Source organism: Perca fluviatilis, chromosome 20 (assembly GCF_010015445.1).
Source record: "Perca fluviatilis chromosome 20, GENO_Pfluv_1.0, whole genome shotgun sequence".
In the NCBI taxonomy this organism is placed as follows: Eukaryota; Metazoa; Chordata; class Actinopteri; order Perciformes; family Percidae; genus Perca; species Perca fluviatilis.
The window spans coordinates 25,160,788-25,178,819 of NC_053131.1; the positions used below are offsets into that span (position 1 = coordinate 25,160,788).

General features: G+C 40.1%; 2 protein-coding genes across 4 annotated transcripts in view; both read left to right on the top strand.

The window, feature by feature from the left end:
* Positions 1 to 18,032, top strand: part of LOC120549233 (serine dehydratase-like) — a 30,278-nt gene that overhangs the window by 10,858 nt on the left and 1,388 nt on the right.
* The window catches only part of syt14a (synaptotagmin XIVa), a 49,519-nt gene continuing 34,083 nt past the window's right edge, over positions 2,597 to 18,032 (top strand). For 2 of the 3 annotated variants that reach the window (XM_039785965.1, XM_039785964.1), the window contains exon 1: positions 2,597 to 2,756. In XM_039785965.1, coding sequence (XP_039641899.1) covers positions 2,654 to 2,756 — 103 coding nt within the window. In that variant the 5' untranslated portion in view covers positions 2,597 to 2,653. The remainder of the gene's footprint in view (positions 2,757 to 18,032) is intronic. The other variant, XM_039785963.1, reaches the window with a different exon arrangement.

Here is an 18,032-nt window from a genome sequence, read left to right on the forward strand (position 1 = left end):
CCAAATGTGCTGTTTGTATTTTTTTGTTTTTGCCTTAAAAAGTGGCCGTTCAAAAATCCCTAATTGTATATATCAGTTTAAGAGAGCCAAATTATTCCATCCTGGGCACATCTTGCAACATCTGGATAAGACCAAGTCACTATTAATATTTTTAAAAACTTGTTTCCAAATACATCTGGGCAACCTACACACTGTAGGCGAAACCCTGTATGTGCTCTCGCAAACAGGCCTTGCACATCATAGATGAATATTGTATTTATTTAGGTTTTTTTTTTTGGACACTTGTATACAATTGTATTTGTTTCCAGTTAGTGTAAATGTGCTCACTTAATATCTTTGGGTTACTGTAATAACTTTTTGTTATGTTAATATAATAACACAAATTCTCAATCTGCCACTCGTGATGCTTTAGAGAGCTGGTTCCTAGCCTGGGGGTCAGGACCCTTACAAGGGGTCGCGAGATGAAACTAGTTGGTTGAGAGTGTAGAAATTAAAAAAAAGAAAAGAAAAAGAGCCTTTGCTCTCTTCTATTATACTGCTTTTTCAGATAATATAATCAGTGTGTGTCAGTGCATCACAAAGTACACAATCTTAAAAAGCCTGCTAAATACTGTAGCTCTGTTAGACTGGAAAATGAGGATTCTAAAATTAGAGGCCCAATAGAGTGAGGGTACAGAGAAAGTGTGTTACAAAATGCCTCGATTGGGTAACGTGCCCATGTCTTTGGCAGAGAATCACAAGGTAGCGCTCGGCAGCTGCTTTATGTATCCATGGCAACCTTATGACGGCATGGTAGTGTAAATTGAACCTCAAGACTTAATGGGTTTTAGAGTTCTGTTGCAAAAACAGGTTTATAGAAACATTAATACAATGCAACGGCTGTATGTGTTCAGAGGGCTAAAAGAATGTACAGAAATACTTTTAACATTTACATTTTACTACATTTACTACTTTATTGCACAGGCAGGCAGTAGTGTTCTTTTTTGTCTGACTGACTTACAGAGATAGCAATTTGATTTAATAGAAATTAATGAAGGTTTAATGAACCTCAACAGGAAATGGGGTAACTGCAGCAAAACAGAGAGCAATTTAGATAAGATTAGAATAAATACAGGGTACTGAAGGCAATAAAGTAATTATAGGACAACACATGCAGGTTATAAATTGTGTTTGTGTTGTATCATTGATGCAAAAGACAGGTTTAGGCAGGGCAAAGGTGAAAAACATTACACAGAGGCTGCACTTACCTTTTTTTTTCAAGTAGGAGTAACATATTGGGCTGTGCAGCTTGTTCGATTAGATATACAATAGAAAGCAAGTAATATTTTAATATATTCTCCAACTTTATTGTTTTTTTTATGTATCTACATCTCCGGTGGAAGCATCACTGCTATGGAAAACAACACTGAATACTGAATGCCTGCTTTATGAATATTTAATTCCAGTGCTGTATTTAATACCTGACCTTTAATATTCAAATCACCAGTGTATGCTTCATTCCTAGATATCATCATATTGATCAGAACATTTCAGGAGTTACATTGTAAGGATGTGTTGCAATTTATGTTTTTGTTGTACTTCTCTGTGACACCCAGAATATTTTTTCAGCAACTCCCAGAAAATGTCTGTGATGATCTGATGATGGATGTCTTCCTGTATGGGCCCTGCTCCTTTTCAGCCATCAGCAATCAGTGGATGATTAACAACTAAGGTAGTGGGTGAACCAGCAGCACTGAGTCACAAAAGGGCTGAGAACCACTGCTGAAGAGCTTAAAATTGCCCTCAAGTATATAGGCTATAGACAAAATATATTAAATTAAGCTTCAGAAATGCAAGGCTGATCTCCATTGTTGGTGTTTTGAGTATTAAGTTGCTTTAATACTATTTAACTATATAGTATGTAGTATATATCACAAAAGTCGATTTAGACTGCATCTAATAAGCATATTAGCATCTAATAGTTTACTAATGTAATGTTAGCTTAACGTTAGCCTTCCTAAATTATGTTTTTTGTAGGCTATTTAGCTACATCTAGATAGCATCATTAGCAAGTTGTATTTCTTTTTAAGTGAATTGTATTAGCATTTAATGCAGCTTAAATATGTATTTTAGCCGAGCAAAATTAACTTCAGGGTTAGCTAAACTAACTTACATTATTAAGCTCCAGATAAAGGATAATAATACGGATTAACTCCACTAAAGGAAGATGCCTTGTTTTTAGAAGATATCACAAAAGTTGATTTTATTACGATTAATTAGCAACTTATAGGCGTAGGCTACTATTGCAGCATGTAGCTAGCTTAGCTATTTAACAAACTTTTTCTTCAGCTAACTTACATTGGGTTGCATTAGCATCTTGTTAATATCACCAAAGCCGGTCTACGGATATATTAGAAGTTATTTGATATCACTAACTAGATGCTATTAATAGCTCTAGTATTAGCATAGTTTTTAATGTATCTTAGCTGAACAAAATTTACTTTTGGATTGGCTAACTACATTAAAACATTTGCTGAGCTATTATCAACCTGTAATGTGTAGCATGTTTTCTCTTAGCTATAATTTATTAATAAACGTTAGATATTTTTATTTGTACATTGCTCGCTTCAGACAGTCAGCTTGCTCCCGGCTGCCTGGTGGACTGTACCACACTATGACTCTCCCCCTACCCTCACCCTTGCAGTGGGCCGCTCCCCCTTCTTCACCGCTCGCTTTGGTGGAAGCGAAGCCCAAACAGAACATCATGGCGATTGATGGTAAGTAGGCCAATAACGTCTCTCCTTTACTCGTAATTAACTTCGGCTGGAAATAATACACGTCATAGCTGAATTCCTTAAACTAAAAAGTGCGAATGATTTCAGGAGAATGGTGCTTGCATTGACTGGAATCAGTTTAAGTTGTTTTTTTTGTCTTTGAAGCGGATTTTTCCTCTGCTCTGTGAGAGTAGTAAGAGACACATGAGACGGTGGTGCTGAAAGGACAGCTCCGCTATTTCAACTGCTGTACATATAGCCAACAGTATAGCCGGTTGTGTTCCTACTCTGGCTGTCATTCGGTTCTCGTCGAAGTCGGCTGGTCGTTTTGTAGCCTCGTTGCATGCTGGTACTTTACAACTTGGGTTAAAGAGAGCAAACCCCACACGGATGGAGTTTTAGCCCAGGACAGTATTCTTTGAAAGCTCTGGTTCGGCTTTGGGATATCTAAAATACTAAGTTTAGTTTATAATTACTGTAGGCTATAATAAATATATTTTTTCTATGTATAGCCTCTTGGGTTTTAGCTTCTGTTTCTGGGTTGCACAGTGAACAGTGCTTAAATTACACCTTTCTCTGCTTATATAACTTTGCAGGTTGTAAGTAGCTTTGGTGTTTATTTTATCAGTTTTAAATGCTTGCAGCTGTGGAATACAGTACTTTTGGTGTCACTGGAAAGAGGACAATATATAGCTCAATGATAAGTGATCTGTTTCGTATTAATAGAGAGTATTTCCACCAAAATATAAAGCTGTGTTCTGAAAATATCCACGTATGGGAAATATTATGTCAAATATACATTCAAACCTGTAGACCTTTTTTTATGGCTGTGTTTTATGCCTTCATACATGGGCAGTAGAGAGGTGACAAAATATGAGGAGAAAGAGATATGGAAAATGACAACACAGTTTTCTAGCCAGAATCCAAGTGGGAATGCTGTAATCATACTATGCATTTAAACCACTAGGCCAGTAGGACGCCCCAAACCTGTAATGATTTAAGGTCTGTACTGTCTTTGGCGAAAGAGTTAAAATAGTAGGCCACAGGGAATACAGGACATTTTTGTTCAGAAACCAGCACGGTGATGTGGTTTATCCAGTTCCTGCTATAAAGTAGGCAACTAGACCACCCACCAGCCCCGGGCCTCGGGGCTCTGCTAATATCACTTGTGACATTCAGAAACACATTGTTTTGCATGAGACTCATCAAGTGTATGCGGGAGAATCTGAAAAAAAAAGATGTTTAAATAAATGCCAGTCACACAGAGAGTTTGATTTATTTGATATGAACCATAGCTTAGTAGGGTTGGGTATCGTTTGGAGTTTTTTTGATAATGGTGCTAAAACGATACTTTTAAAATGGTGCCAGTGCCTGAACCGATACTTTTAAAAATATATATATATTTTTAAAGGGTCAAAATTAAATGATTTATTAAAAATGTAATAACAATAACTTATAACAATAACTTATTAAACCACTAAATTCCTGTTAAATGACAAAAACAACCACTTGATGGGAAAAGGGTATTTTACAATAACTTTGATTGCAGCACGAGGCTGGTGAGGCGAGTTTCAAGTGAATGCACCGTCTGTGTTGTTTTTCAGACAACTGCAGCTGCAGACCGTTATGTCTCAGTGTTGGAATCCTCTACAGGGAAATACAGTCACACCGTTTAACGTTAGCTGTCAGCATTTTAACCGTGTTTACTCCAGCTGCTAGCTAACGGTAGGCTAACATTACCTGATGCCGAGTGTATTCATATGTTAACTAGCGTGACATGCGGCGATGTTTCGGTTGCCTCTAACATCTGTTTTGGAGCATCAGAGAGAAGCGCAGGCATTTAAGTGGCACCGAAATGAGGCACCGAAATCCGCGTTGCTATTCGGTCCGGTAGATACCGGTCGTTAAGGCACCGGTGCCGTATAAGCACCGGGTCTCGGTACCCAAGACTATAGCTTAGAGTGTTGCATTTTTGTGTTTTTTAATTTGACACTTTTTATCAAGTGATCCATGACCTTACAGCCACATGGTCTAATGACAGTTTTGCTTATACCTGACATTTTACCATTGGATGAAGTTATCAAAAACACCTCTGATACCAGTCTTTTCAGTTTTGTCTCAGCATAATACACTTTTAAGCTATTGTTCCCCATGATTAAGTATTTTTTCTTCATCTTAGGGACGAGCACATGAAGAATTAGCATGAACAGGAGCATGTCATAAATTCACGAGATACACCATAAGAGTCAGCTCCACACCCTTGCGTTACTAAAGCTCACCCTGCCTCATCTCCAGCAGTCTCACTACAATCATACCTCCTCCAGTTCATAAGACAGCCACAACTTAGATGTTTTAGATGCTTATTCTACCCCACCCATTGACTACATTAGTCAGCAAAGTGCCATTTCCTGAAAGGCCGTGATTATAGCTGCCCCTGTCAGCGATATTTCACTAGTTAGTTGGCTCCGCTAAGATTTATACAGCAGCTGTGGGGCTGACTGACACCTGCAGCATCCAGAGGCTGGGCTGCCCACACCAGTGGGAGGCTGTATGTAATCTTTCTGGCTGTATTTGTGATGTAAGGTTGGATGAACATCCTAACGTGTCGCAACAAAAACAGGAACAAGTTGTTTCTGCCTGACATGTTAGAGCAAAGAATGAATTCAGATTTTTTGTTTTATTGTGGTTGCATGAATCAGTGTTTGGAAGTAATTATGTTCTTTAAAAAGTGCTATTATTTAACTTGTCATCTCATTTAAAGTTCACATACATGTAAGAACAAGTGCAAAGGGTTTCTGTGCCGACACTAAATAAAAATAATGGAAATATTGATACAGCCTTTACATACAAAAGCAGAATACAACTGCAACTACAAATCACTCACTGAGTGTATGCAATGTGAAAGGAAATAGTGGAGAAATGGTCATTGCAATTTCTCAGGGCCATAAGTAGTGTCAAGTTGTTTGATCTGTCCGACCAACACGTGTAAAAAATGGTATTGCAAGCATTGCATTTAAATGATTTCTTTTACATTTTATAACATTTACTCCAACTGTAGTTTTAGTCAACAACCTCAAGTGTGACTCACATTATAGCTTTTTTTTGTCAGCTATTTAGAGACTTTATTAATGTATTAATTAACAATCAGTCATGCGATTAAGTCTGTTTATTTTGCGAATTCAGGTTGTGCTTCATATCGTGATCATCATCTTAAAACTGTTATTATCAAATGCCTTAAATACCAAATATATCAGAGCTCCTTAAGCCGGTTAATTGGATATACAGTACACAGCAAGCTTTTTTTGTTAATTGACTGCAATAGAAATTTAAATAAGGAAAAATGTTTTACTGACTTTTATAAAAGCTGTAAAATGTAATCTGGCCAAGACTGGTGTATATTGTGTGTGGTTCCACTGCTCAGCCCCGGGACTGAGCTCCATGCATCAGCTCCTGTGACAAGCTCTAGACAGATCGACTGCAGGCCCAAGTGGATTTCACATATCCTGGTTAAGCCCAGTTTTCTGGCCGGCAGATCGAAAACAGCCCGACTCACGCACTTTGTATTCTCGTGCTTTGTTTGTGGTGTGTGTGGTGTGTATGAAGCCTCGAGTCCTGAGCTGGAGCCAAGTACAGAGTAGGCAGCGCAGGAGGCGTTTAGCTGTGGAAATATTATGTTTTAAAATGACATCAACAGAAAAGCTATTTTGTGCTGACATTTTGACAGTATCTTTCAAATCTTACTGAAATGCCTGCCATGTCATTTGTCCTCTGGTGCCTTTGTCAACCAGTGGAGCTACATCCAATAAGAACTATATCGTAGATCGCATATGTTTAGACTGTTTGTTTTGGGGAGCGAGAAACAGGAAATGAGGCGATAATAGCCAATATTTCTTTGGACCATTTGAGCTAATGTGGGATATGAGACATTTTATCTGGAATAGAGCAATACATTACTTTCTAAGTGAAACTGTGGGCCGTAAATCAAACCAGGACATTTCAGTATTACACAAGTTTAAAAGGCAGTGAGGAGGCTGCCAGTCTATATAAAGTTGCTGGTGAACACAGTGGAGTGATTAGCAGCGGGACAGATATTTCCAACAGGAGTTAGTGAAGACTAAGACAAGCCTTTTATTTGTCAGGTGGCCAGAAGCATGACTCTAAATGAATGTTAGGCCTCCTGCACACTGGCTGCGTGAGTGTGGCGTTTCTGTTGCGTGTCAGTTTCGTGGCGGCTGCGTGGCGTTTTCTATGTCTTTGCACACCAGAAACGTGTCTGACTTGGCGCTGCTGCTGCTAGCCTTGTCTGTATACATGTATGTTTCCGAATGATAAAATTAAATACCATGTTAAACATAAATATATACTGATTTGATTACAGCAAAGACAACGTTGGCAGTATTGATGGCAAAATAGGCTACAGAATATTTCGTTATTGACCGGTGCAATATTTGAAAATCAATAATTATTTATTATTATTTTTTTTAAATTACATTTATATTTGCATTTATGTCAAAATCTAGAGACTTTAAAACATCAAAATGTCATTCATTTAATGTATTTGTGTCAATATGACATATAAACATCTTTTCGTATTCTATTTTGCCTGGAAACGCTTCCGACACGCTTGCGTGTCGCCTGACAAATAGGCGTCGGTCCTATTTCTAGCATGCACGCGTTTTTGGCGCGGTCTGGCGTGTCACGCAGGCAGTGTGCAAGCTCTAACCTGTTAACATGGGAGCCAAAATAAAAACGGACACGCCACGCAGCCGACACGCTCACGCTATGCAGCCAGTGTGCAGGAGGCCTTAATGTTGTTCTATGTCTGCTCAGTGTGTAAAGTGCCAACTGTTTGCTAATACTGTATGTTAGCTATATAAACTAAGGCAAAAATATGCCAAAAGTGCAATTTTTTTCCACTTGTTGGGTTGGTCCAAATGGCAAAAAAATAAATAAATAATGCAGCTAACAGTCTTACGATTAATGAGGTAATAATGTATATATTTTATGTACTTAAGATAGAGATTGAGATAAGAGCTACATGTATGGAAAAGGTCCACAGGAATAGTAGCATGTTGTATGCTAAAAGTCTATCCATACAACAGATGAACATAAGACTCTGTGACTTGTATACATGATCTCCCGTTGAATTGTGGACACAGACTTTTTTTTTTGGGCTACGTTCAGACTTAAGGCAAATCAAAAATTTTGCAAATTTGTTTCTCAAATCAGATCTTTAGGACAGACTGTCTGCACTGTTATTTGCAAGGGATCAGATTGGATTTTTTTCCAACCATATCTGCATGGGTTGCTGTGGTAATTATGTAGCTGGTGACGTGGCTTTCCAACGCGGGAGCATGAGAAATGGGGTCCATAATTTCGCCCTGTCAAGTCAGGGTGCAGAGTCGAGTCCTTCTCTGACTGTTGTTCTCCTCCATGTTGTCCTCCATAGCACTCTGCTAGTAGCAGCATGTATTCTGCTCAGCACGTCCCTCACTCTGGATTTGATGTATGTGTGTCGCGTTACAAGCGATGCAAAAGACACTTTGAAATCCGATTTGAGCGGCCAGAGCATCCAAGCTGAGACGCATGTGTAGAAATCCGATTGGAACCGCATTTGAAACCACCTCCAAATGTGGTTTGAATCCGATTTGCAAAAATCGCATTTCATGTGTTTTTTTTTTGTTTTTTTTTGCTGTCCAGACTTTCAAAATCAATCAGGATACAATCTGCCAATGAATATGCCAATATATACAGTAATATGAATATGCTGGCAGTCTGAACAATACTCTTTTTCTTTAACTGCATGTTTGCTAATGTTCCTCAGCGGACTGTTCCCAGGACCTTTCTGCTCAGGACCTCAGAGGTTTGATTTGTTGAGGTTTTGATGAGCAAGTGGTTTTTACGGTATGTAGGATGGATTGGAGATCCACTGCACTGACTTATCATCAACAACATTTCCGCTGTATATTAGATGTTTCTGTCATCTCAGGGCTGGATGTCAGGTTGAGACAAAGTGAAGGATTTTCTGTGCAGTTTACTTATTGATCAGCTCTCCATTTCCCACGATTTGGGAGAATCACAAGAAACAGAGAGGCATCATTTTTTCCTTCTTAGAGCGGGAGTGACTGATAATACAACGCTAGTTTTGTAACATTGATGAATTAGTCCCAGCAGAAAAGTACACAGAAAGGCTGAAGATGCATTTGCCACTGAGGTTTGAGTTGGATTTGGGAATAACAGATTTTCTTGAGGAAAAAAGTTAAAATGTATATTCCTCATGGGTTTTTTACTTCTGTATTGTTGTGTGTTTGCAGGCTCAAGCTATTATTAATACTTCACAGTAATTGTCAAATGAATACTATGGTTCTAAATTGGGTATATGTGGCTTTGTCTGTTCTATAAATAAGGTATCAACTGCACTACTTTGTCAGTGTGTTTCCATTGCCCGGGGCTATGGAGAGTGCTGGTAATATACAGAGCAATAGTTGGCTGTGACTTCACACAGTTTTCTCACGAGAAAACCCAATGCCTCAGTATATGTTCTACAGCTGTAGTGTGAGGAAACTGTTGCTGCTTTCTCAATTTACAGCCGACTGTCAGGTAAGATGGCTAATCTTTGACGTACTGTATCCTCCATTTGCTAATTGGCTTAGCTGGAGCTTTTTCTGAAGTCGCTCCTTCTTGCCTTTCAATATGACAACGCAAACACGTTTCATGAACAACCTGATGTAACACAAACCTTCCCTCTGCCAGTTTCCATAAAGAGACTAAGTGATTTTCTTGTAAATGGCCACTGACGAGAACATTTTCTCATAAATCAATTATTGCTATTATTGAGAGGATATGAAGAAGCAACACAAGCTGATCATTTGTCTCTGTTTTATTGATGAGCATGTAGACCACTGCCCATTTAGCTAGCTTACTTCTCTAAATCCAGTCCATTATAAAATACTTTCTGCAGGCCTGCTTTTAGTTATTAATTTTAAAGCTGCACTGATTCATATTTTATGTTAACAATGGATAAAATGACAAGGTTTAAAGTCCCACTCATAAAAATGTTTTTAAGAATATTATGATTCATACTTTCTTTTTTTTTTTTTTACACTGTTTTTCTCACATAAAAAGTAAAAAAAAAAAATATGTCACGGAGCTTGGGTTTGCGAAGCCCCAATGGGCCCATTAGCAGAGCTCCGCGAGCTCGCGGTCTGCAACGGTATAGTTTCGGCATCCTGTCTCAACATGGCATCATGACTTTGTGTAAACATACACGCCCCTTTCCGTGTTATCTGTACGCATTTTGAGCTATCCACGTGTATGTCTACGCTGTATACAGCGAATGTAAACATACACATGTTATCGCGAGAACGTGCCGTACTATCGCGAGAACGTCACACGCGTGTAAAAAAAAAAATTTAAAAAAAGGTTGGGTTTAGGAAAAGAACATTGGGAAAGGCTTTAGTAACACAAAAAAAAACGACAAAAACACGGCGGTGACCAACGTCACACGCTAAGGAAAACAATAAACGGTTGGGTTTAGGAAAGAAACATTGGGGGAGGCTTAAAAATAAATAAAAAATGATTGAAAAACACCACACATGGGACGCAATCCTGGCTCTCCTGGGTGAAAGTGCTGTGTTTTACCCATCCACCACCCCATACCAACCTGCTGCTGCGGACTTACGTCCTTTCATACTACTCGCTATGGCGAAAATTCACTTGTAATGTAGGTCAATGGTGGCCGAACGGCACTGATAAACACGCTAAAAAGCGATTACGCGTCTTGATAACACGCCAAAATGGCATACGAATTGGCGTGTCATACATACGCCACTTTATGACATCAGTCTGCTGTCTGAACCCAGCGTCAGTCAGACTCAGTCAGTCTATATCTACATGTTCCACTCCCGGGATTGTTAAGCTGCTGCCGTAAATTCCGCCGGATGTCTTTCATTTCGGCCGGATGTCCGTTTCCTTCCGCTTTCTTTGAGTTGGCGTTTTAAACTCCGGCCGATTTATGAGGGTAATGGTTAACTGCTCCTCAGATCTCTGCAGGGTAAATCCAGACAGCTAGTTAGACTATCTGTCTGATCTGAGTTTTCTGTTGCATGAGTAAAACAACCTTTGAACGTACACACGTTCCACCCAAACAAGTTCCTTCCCGAGGCTGTTTTGCAGAGGTGCCGTTGCTCCGTGAGGTGCTTAGCGCCACCCAAGACGATTGTGATTGGTTTAAAGAAATGCCAATAAACGAGAGCACATTTTTCTCCCATCCCGGAATACTGTGTGGACTAGCCAGACCCTCCTCCGCAGCGCTGTGGAGGAACTCAGATGAGGAGTCTGTTGTGCACTAAAATCAAGGACTAGCAGATGTATCAGAATGGTAAGTGTAGTTAGCATCTTTTATGTTTCGTTTGTTAGCTTGTTAGCTTGTAACTGGCAGTGGCTGACAGCTATGCTGACAGTGTGTTTTTGCTCTCTGTACTGACAGTCCGCTCTGCGCCGGAGCTTTCAGGTTTCTTTGCTGGCTTTTGTGTATAAGACAGTGATTGGCTTACAGATTAGTGATTTACCTAATCAAGCTTGTCCAGGATACGTTTGAATCTCAAATTTCAGGGAAGAACATTTCCCCCTTCAGGAGAGTAATGTGAAAACACCTCTCTAGTGACAAACTTTGGTCGGATACAGTTAAGTATAGTTAAGTTCAGACATTTTAGGGGACATAAACATGAAAAAAATGCATTTTTGAGTGGAGGGACTTTAATGTCAAAGTGGTTACTCATAGTGACAAACCCACAGAGAATGATCTCCCAATTCTGCAGTCCACTTTAGTAGAGATGCACCAATTACAACTTTCTAGGCCGATTCCGATTTCCGATTTTCTTTGAGTTAGGTCAGCCAATACCGATTTTAGCCGATTCTGATTTAATTTTTTCTAACCACAAATATTTATTTTCTATCTTGTCTTTAGATAGAACATTTTGCACAGAACATAGAACATTTTTTGAACAGATACGCGCGACATACGGTGGAAAAGTTGAGAGAAAGGACAAAGAGACTGTGCTGTCGCATCCGTGTCGTTTGTGCGTCCTTGAGAACTGTAACTCGTATAACTTATGTTGTCAGTTAATTGTAGCATTGACTGACCTGCCGGTCGCCGATCATGGCCAAGCACGTGAAAACCGGCCAATTCCGGTCACCGGCTGGTCTATCGGTGCATCTCTACACTTTAGTTTTACGTAGTGGCAACTTTCAGCTCATTGTTTTGGTTTTACAGCCCACAACTTTACTGTCTCTCATTAGCTTTGTTTCCAGACACAGCAGGCAACTGTGTTTAGCGAAAAACCTAAACTTACTTTATGCTACCTGCTCAGCACCAAACTGCACATTGGCAAAGTAAGCAACTAGCTGGTGAACATTGTGGAGTGTTGATGCTAGAATGGATGGCCCGGAGGGACATCAAAAGCATGACCCGCCTTTGATTGGTTGATGGGTTGGTTAGGTTTAGGCACGAGGAGTGAGATTGGTTAAGGTTAGAGTAAGACTATCAGGGTAAGACAATCAGAGTGAGAGTAGGGTGGGTCATGCCTTTGCCCATTCCTCTAGACCAGCAGTTTAAAGGGCCAGGTAGTTCCCTCAGAAGTTGGAAAGCGAGTAAATATTCAACTTATAGTGTGAAACTTAATTGGGGCAGCACCACAAGTTTCCTTCCCTTGTTCTTTTCTCTCACAGCATGTTCTTTCCACTGACCTCAAACAACCAAATAATGTATCTGTCAGGTCAATTTGTTCAGCCCAACTTTCTGTATCACGTTCTCAGTCCATCCCTCTCTCCTTAACCCAGACATGTTAGCCTCGGCAGCCTGATTAGAGGGGGCAGGTAGAGGAGATTCCTTAAAGAAACTGGGACAAATCCTAAAAATGTTTGCAGCACGGCCCCAGATGTCTGCATGAAGAAAAGGCTGCGAGGCCACAGACTTCACCTTGATTTAGCATGCAGAAGTGAGACAGACTTGGTGAAGCCAAGGGTGAGAAACAAGAACTCAGTAATTGCACATATTGATCACAGCTGGTGCTTTGAATTGATTGCTGTCAGACTCAAAAAGAGATCATGTGAACCGCTCGATGTACTGACAAGGTTTTAAGAGCCAGCGCTGTCTTTTCAGTGTACTCTCAAAAGTGCCACAGGTAGACACAAGGGGCCTAATTTACTAACACTAGCGCAGTTTGCGCTGCGTCTGTTTATGCGAGTTCGGTAATAGCGCACGCTATGCTTCCACATTTTGCGTAGTATTTATCAACCCTGACACCCATCAGGCAATCAGCGTCTTTCTCCGCCCACTATACCGTAAATTGCGCTGTAGCAAAGCGGTACTGGTGCTATGATACGGCTGAGTGCAGACTGCGATATTCCCACTGCTGATGCTATGACTGTTTGAAATGATCCGATGAAAAATGAATATTTGTAATGTAGCGAGGAGTTTAACAACTGCTGGAATGGGATGTGAACGCTGGTGGGATTCAATTTCATCTTTGATTTCTTCCAGTAACTCTAATATTGCATGGCTGCTTGATCTGTAACGCTGCAAATGATATTGTGTTCACTGACAAAGTGTGATTCTTGTGTTAAAAATATTTTCAGCCCTGCCTATGTCTTCGTCTTGCTCAAATTACTGTTGCCATTTGCCCAGCGTATAAAGGTCTACGAGGAAACTTCGATTAGCGGCTGGTTTAGACCTGCTTTTTAAGAGGCGGAGAATTTCCCCCGCAGAATAGAGCGCTCTTACTGACAGTCTTTGTAAATACCACGGAATATATAATTAGGTGCACTTTGCGCTTATCCTCCCACCTTTTCGGGTGGAACTCCCACTTTCCCCACGATCCTGCCACGAACGCATATTGAAAGCGCAACTTGTCTCTTCTCGCTCATGTGGCAGACAATCTGCGATTTTACCTAAGTGCGCCCTGTTTGTAAATAGCCCGCATCGGTTACGTCCGTCTTTGCGACCAATTAGCGCCTGGAAACAGGTGCAAACGGCTTGATAAATCTAGCCCAAAGTCTTATAATTGTCATAATTGGAAAAGACAATTAAAGCTGCGTGAGGCAGAATAAAGCCTATCCTATGAGACGAGCACGGGCATGCACCGTTTTCAGGGCATTGGTCACACGTGTGAATGCAGGTGAATGCCGGTGAGTGACCATTGCCCGCCGAGGTGATACCGGCTATTTGTTAACAACAATCACCGTCTCTTCCATGTTGGCCCACAGCCAAGCGAGTTCAACCACACACACTGCTTAGCTATTGGTTGAGGCTGCGATTTCTTCGGTCAAAGTTCACTGAAGTTGAACTCCACGCGATGCAAATTTGCTTTGCCACCAGAAGCGAATGTTTCCAAGGGGAAATGGCGATTATTCGCCTCCCATTCACATTCTATGCGTGGGAAGGGGCGAATAATCGCCATTTCCCCTTTAAGAACAACACTGCACATTAACATTCACTGACTCTTACCTACTATGTTTAGAGGAAGTCCATGCAAAGAGCGAGTTGATTGGATTTAGCAACAACGTGTTGCCTATATTATATATTAATCAGTATATTTTGTCTGTCTGTGCGTATTCATTTTTCCCATGTGGTAATGACATATGTTAAAGCACAAATTTTTCCCATTAATGCATCCATTTGCTTATTTGACTGTCTATGTGGCATTAGCAAGTAAGTATGTGTTACCTTTGGTAAAAAAATTTGAGTGCTGGTTAATGGAACTTTCATCCCCAAAATATTGAAAAGATGGGAGAGAGAGATTGGTTGTGGTGTGATATGAGCAACCGGCACTGTGTGTACTGTATTAAAGAGCACATGCGAAAAAATGTTATTTTTGACAAATATGGTGTGTGGTGAGTAAAAGAGCACAGGCAGCTTCCTCCCACACACAGCTGCTGTATCGATCTGCTGGACAACAGCAACAACTCGTCTCCTTGTTGTGCAGGAAAAATGTTCAGACAGTCTGGTCATGTACAGTAGAGGCTCAATTTCCTTCAATGGCTGTGTTTACATGCTGTAACATGGCTATCAGCCACACACTGTTTTATGTCTTACCGAGGTTTGTATTTACATGAACCTTTGATATCTTATAACACTTGTGTCCTGTGTGGCCATTATTAAACAAATTGTGAATATTAACTGAGGCGTTCGAGCAACAGTAAAGTTACTTCCCTATACATGGGAAATAAACAATGCCGTTTTGCTATTAGTACTCTATGCTTACTGTAAACACTGCTCAGTTTTATGTTACAGTAACAGTAGTCTTGCTTTGCCAGACCCTCCTCCAAAGCGCGCTGGAGGAGAGTCTGGTTACTCTGGCTATTTCTTTAAACTAATCACAATCGTCTTGGGCGGTGCTAAACGTTTTAAAAGTTGTTTTAGTCTTGTCACTACCCGATGAGTCGAGTGCAGATGTGAGTTGCGCACGCTCCGATTTAAATGGTTTACGGCATAACGCCAAGGGATCCGGATCCGGCAAACGTTTTAGCTATCTACGATTGTTTGATTGCTAATGTTAGCTCAAAACGCCATTCAAGTGACAGCCTTTGTTGTGTTTGATTGCTAACTTGTAGAGTTTGGCAGAGTGTCCTCCTCAAAGCAGTTAACCTCAGACTGATAAATTGACAGCTAAGACAGCAGAAAGTTATCTTGAGTTGTTGACAACATCATTAAAAGTATGACCCAATTACCATCAAGCAAATTAGCTTTTTACTGGGGAGAAAATACACTGTAGCAAGTACACATCATAACAGTACCCAATAACATTGCCATTTGTTTGACACGTCAAATTGACCATGACGTTCTTTTTTTATTTGTATCTGGGGAAAGAAACATTTGTCGCAAAGTGACGCATGTGCAACTCACATCTGCACTCGACTCGACATCGGGTAGTGACAGTCGTGCAACAGAAACCTCAGATTGGACAGGTAGTCTAGCTAGCTGTCTGGATTTACCCTGCAGAGATCTGAGGAGCAGTTAACCATAGTCCTCATATATCGACCGGAGGTTTAAAATGCCAACACAAAGGTAGCCCAAGGCAACAGATTTCCGGCCTAAATGAGTGAAATCCGGCGCATTTTCCGGCGGCAACGTAGCAATCCCGGAAGTGGAATGTCAAGGATATAGTACAACTGTAAAAGTAGTAGTGAAGATACTAATAACTTTAAGTAAATGAAGATGTTAACACATGCCACAAAACCTGGTAAATATGTCACTAAGAACTAGATTTTTTTTTTTTACAACTGCAACATTTTTTGTTGAGTCATTGGCTTAACTTGAGTTACAGGATTTGTTAACAGTACAAAAATAAACAGTATTGACTGTTAACAGTAAAACAAATAAAATAGACATTGGTTTGTACCATATCTGCAGCCTGGTCACTCTTTTTCACCAGTCAGATATCCAAGAGGTTTGAATTGACTGCCTAATTTTATAAAGATGAAAATGATTGAGCTGCTAAATAAAAACTAAATTTGGACGATACAAGTTGAAGAACACAGGGATGTAAGGTGTAGGCGCTGTCTTTTTATTAAAAGCTGGAAGCACTGTTAAAGGCCCTGTACTCAAAACTGCGGGCTGCGATTGTTTTTCAATAATGAATATATTTTCCAAAACCCAAATAGGTTTACTCTCCCAGAAAGACATTTTTGCCTAAAATATATATATATATATATATTCGCAATAAATTATTAAACTTCTTGTTGATCGACTTAATTAATTAATCAATTGTTGCAGCTTTAGTTCTCTTGTTTTTGCCTTTTATGAAAGGTTCGGACTGACCTAAGCCAACAGACCCTGCTCTTCTTAATCAGTATCAAATCTGAGCTATATTTGTGTGTTTGACAAGACCTTTCCAAGATGGGAGGCTGGACCAGGAACAATGCAGTATGTTCATTTTTTTGATTTTTTGTGGGGGGCATTTTTGGCCTTTATTTGGATAGGACAGCTTAGACTTGAAAGGGGAGAGAGAAGGGGAATGACGAGCAGCAAAGGGCCGCAGTCGAAATCACGGCTGCTGCGTCGAGGAGTAAACCTCTATATATGGGCGCCCGCTCTACCAGGTGAGCTTACCAGGGGCCCGAGTATGTTCATTTTTTAGCAGGGTGGGTTAAGGCAATTAAAAAAAATAGAAACTAATAATGTTTTAGTTTTGTTTGAATTTTTTGTAGATGTTTTTTTTCTTCATTTCTGATCTAATGTGTTTGTGGGTTTTCTGCTGCCAATTAAATTATACGCTCTTCTGTCTACATGACCAATTCTTTTTTAGATACGTCATTATGTAGTTCAAATGTTAGCTTGGTATAAAAAAATGACATGAGGCAAAGGCCATGTGTCTCTGACCATTGCACCACCCGTGACACCATTAGTCTTAGTGCTCTCAGCCTTTCTTTAGATTTGGTACAGAGCTGTGCAAATCTTACAAGTGTCACAGTTGAAGGCAGCTAGAGCTATTTGAAACCTCAACCTGTAGGCAGATCCCAGAGGCCGAGCTCAGAGACTGCGAGGCCCTCACAAGTGTGAGTAATAGTTCTGAATTACAATCACTGTGTGGAAACCTGTCGAAGAAAACCATGGCGAGCTCTATGCAGAGGTCCTCTCTCTGAATAATAGTGTCTAGCTATCTACAGTATCTCATGATATCCTAATGCTCTGATGGACAATCCTACTCCTGCAGCTGCCACCCAAACGGTGGGTTTTCTAAATGTCAGAGATGCTGTACAATAACAAACAGGAGGAGCTGTTCTCCCTGATTCCAGTCGTTGTGCTAAGCTAAGCTAACTGGCTGCTAGCTGACGCTTCATATTTAACAGACAAATATGAGAGTGATATTAAGCTTCTCATCTTTCAGCAAGGAAGTGAATATGTGTATTTTCTAAGATATTAAACTATTCCTTTAATAGACCTTTTTCACGGCGGACATGTTGACATGGTGTATTCAAAACCATTAATGATGGCTGCATCCCACTTAGGAGAGGCCCTGGTATTGTGCATGCTGACTCACTGAAATAGCTTACTGGGACACTTGATGGAATTGAGCCATTGTTAAGGTTATCAATTTCAGCTGTGCTTTTCCTACTATGACAAGTCAAAATGTCTGCTGTGAAAAAGGTCCATGTTTTGTCTTTCCCCAGGTCCTTTCTCTAAGCAAGAAGATGGTTTTATGTAAAGACATTTAGAACAACTGTTTTGTATTTTAAAGTGCTATATCAATAAAGTAAAAAAAAAAAAAATAGAGTTTG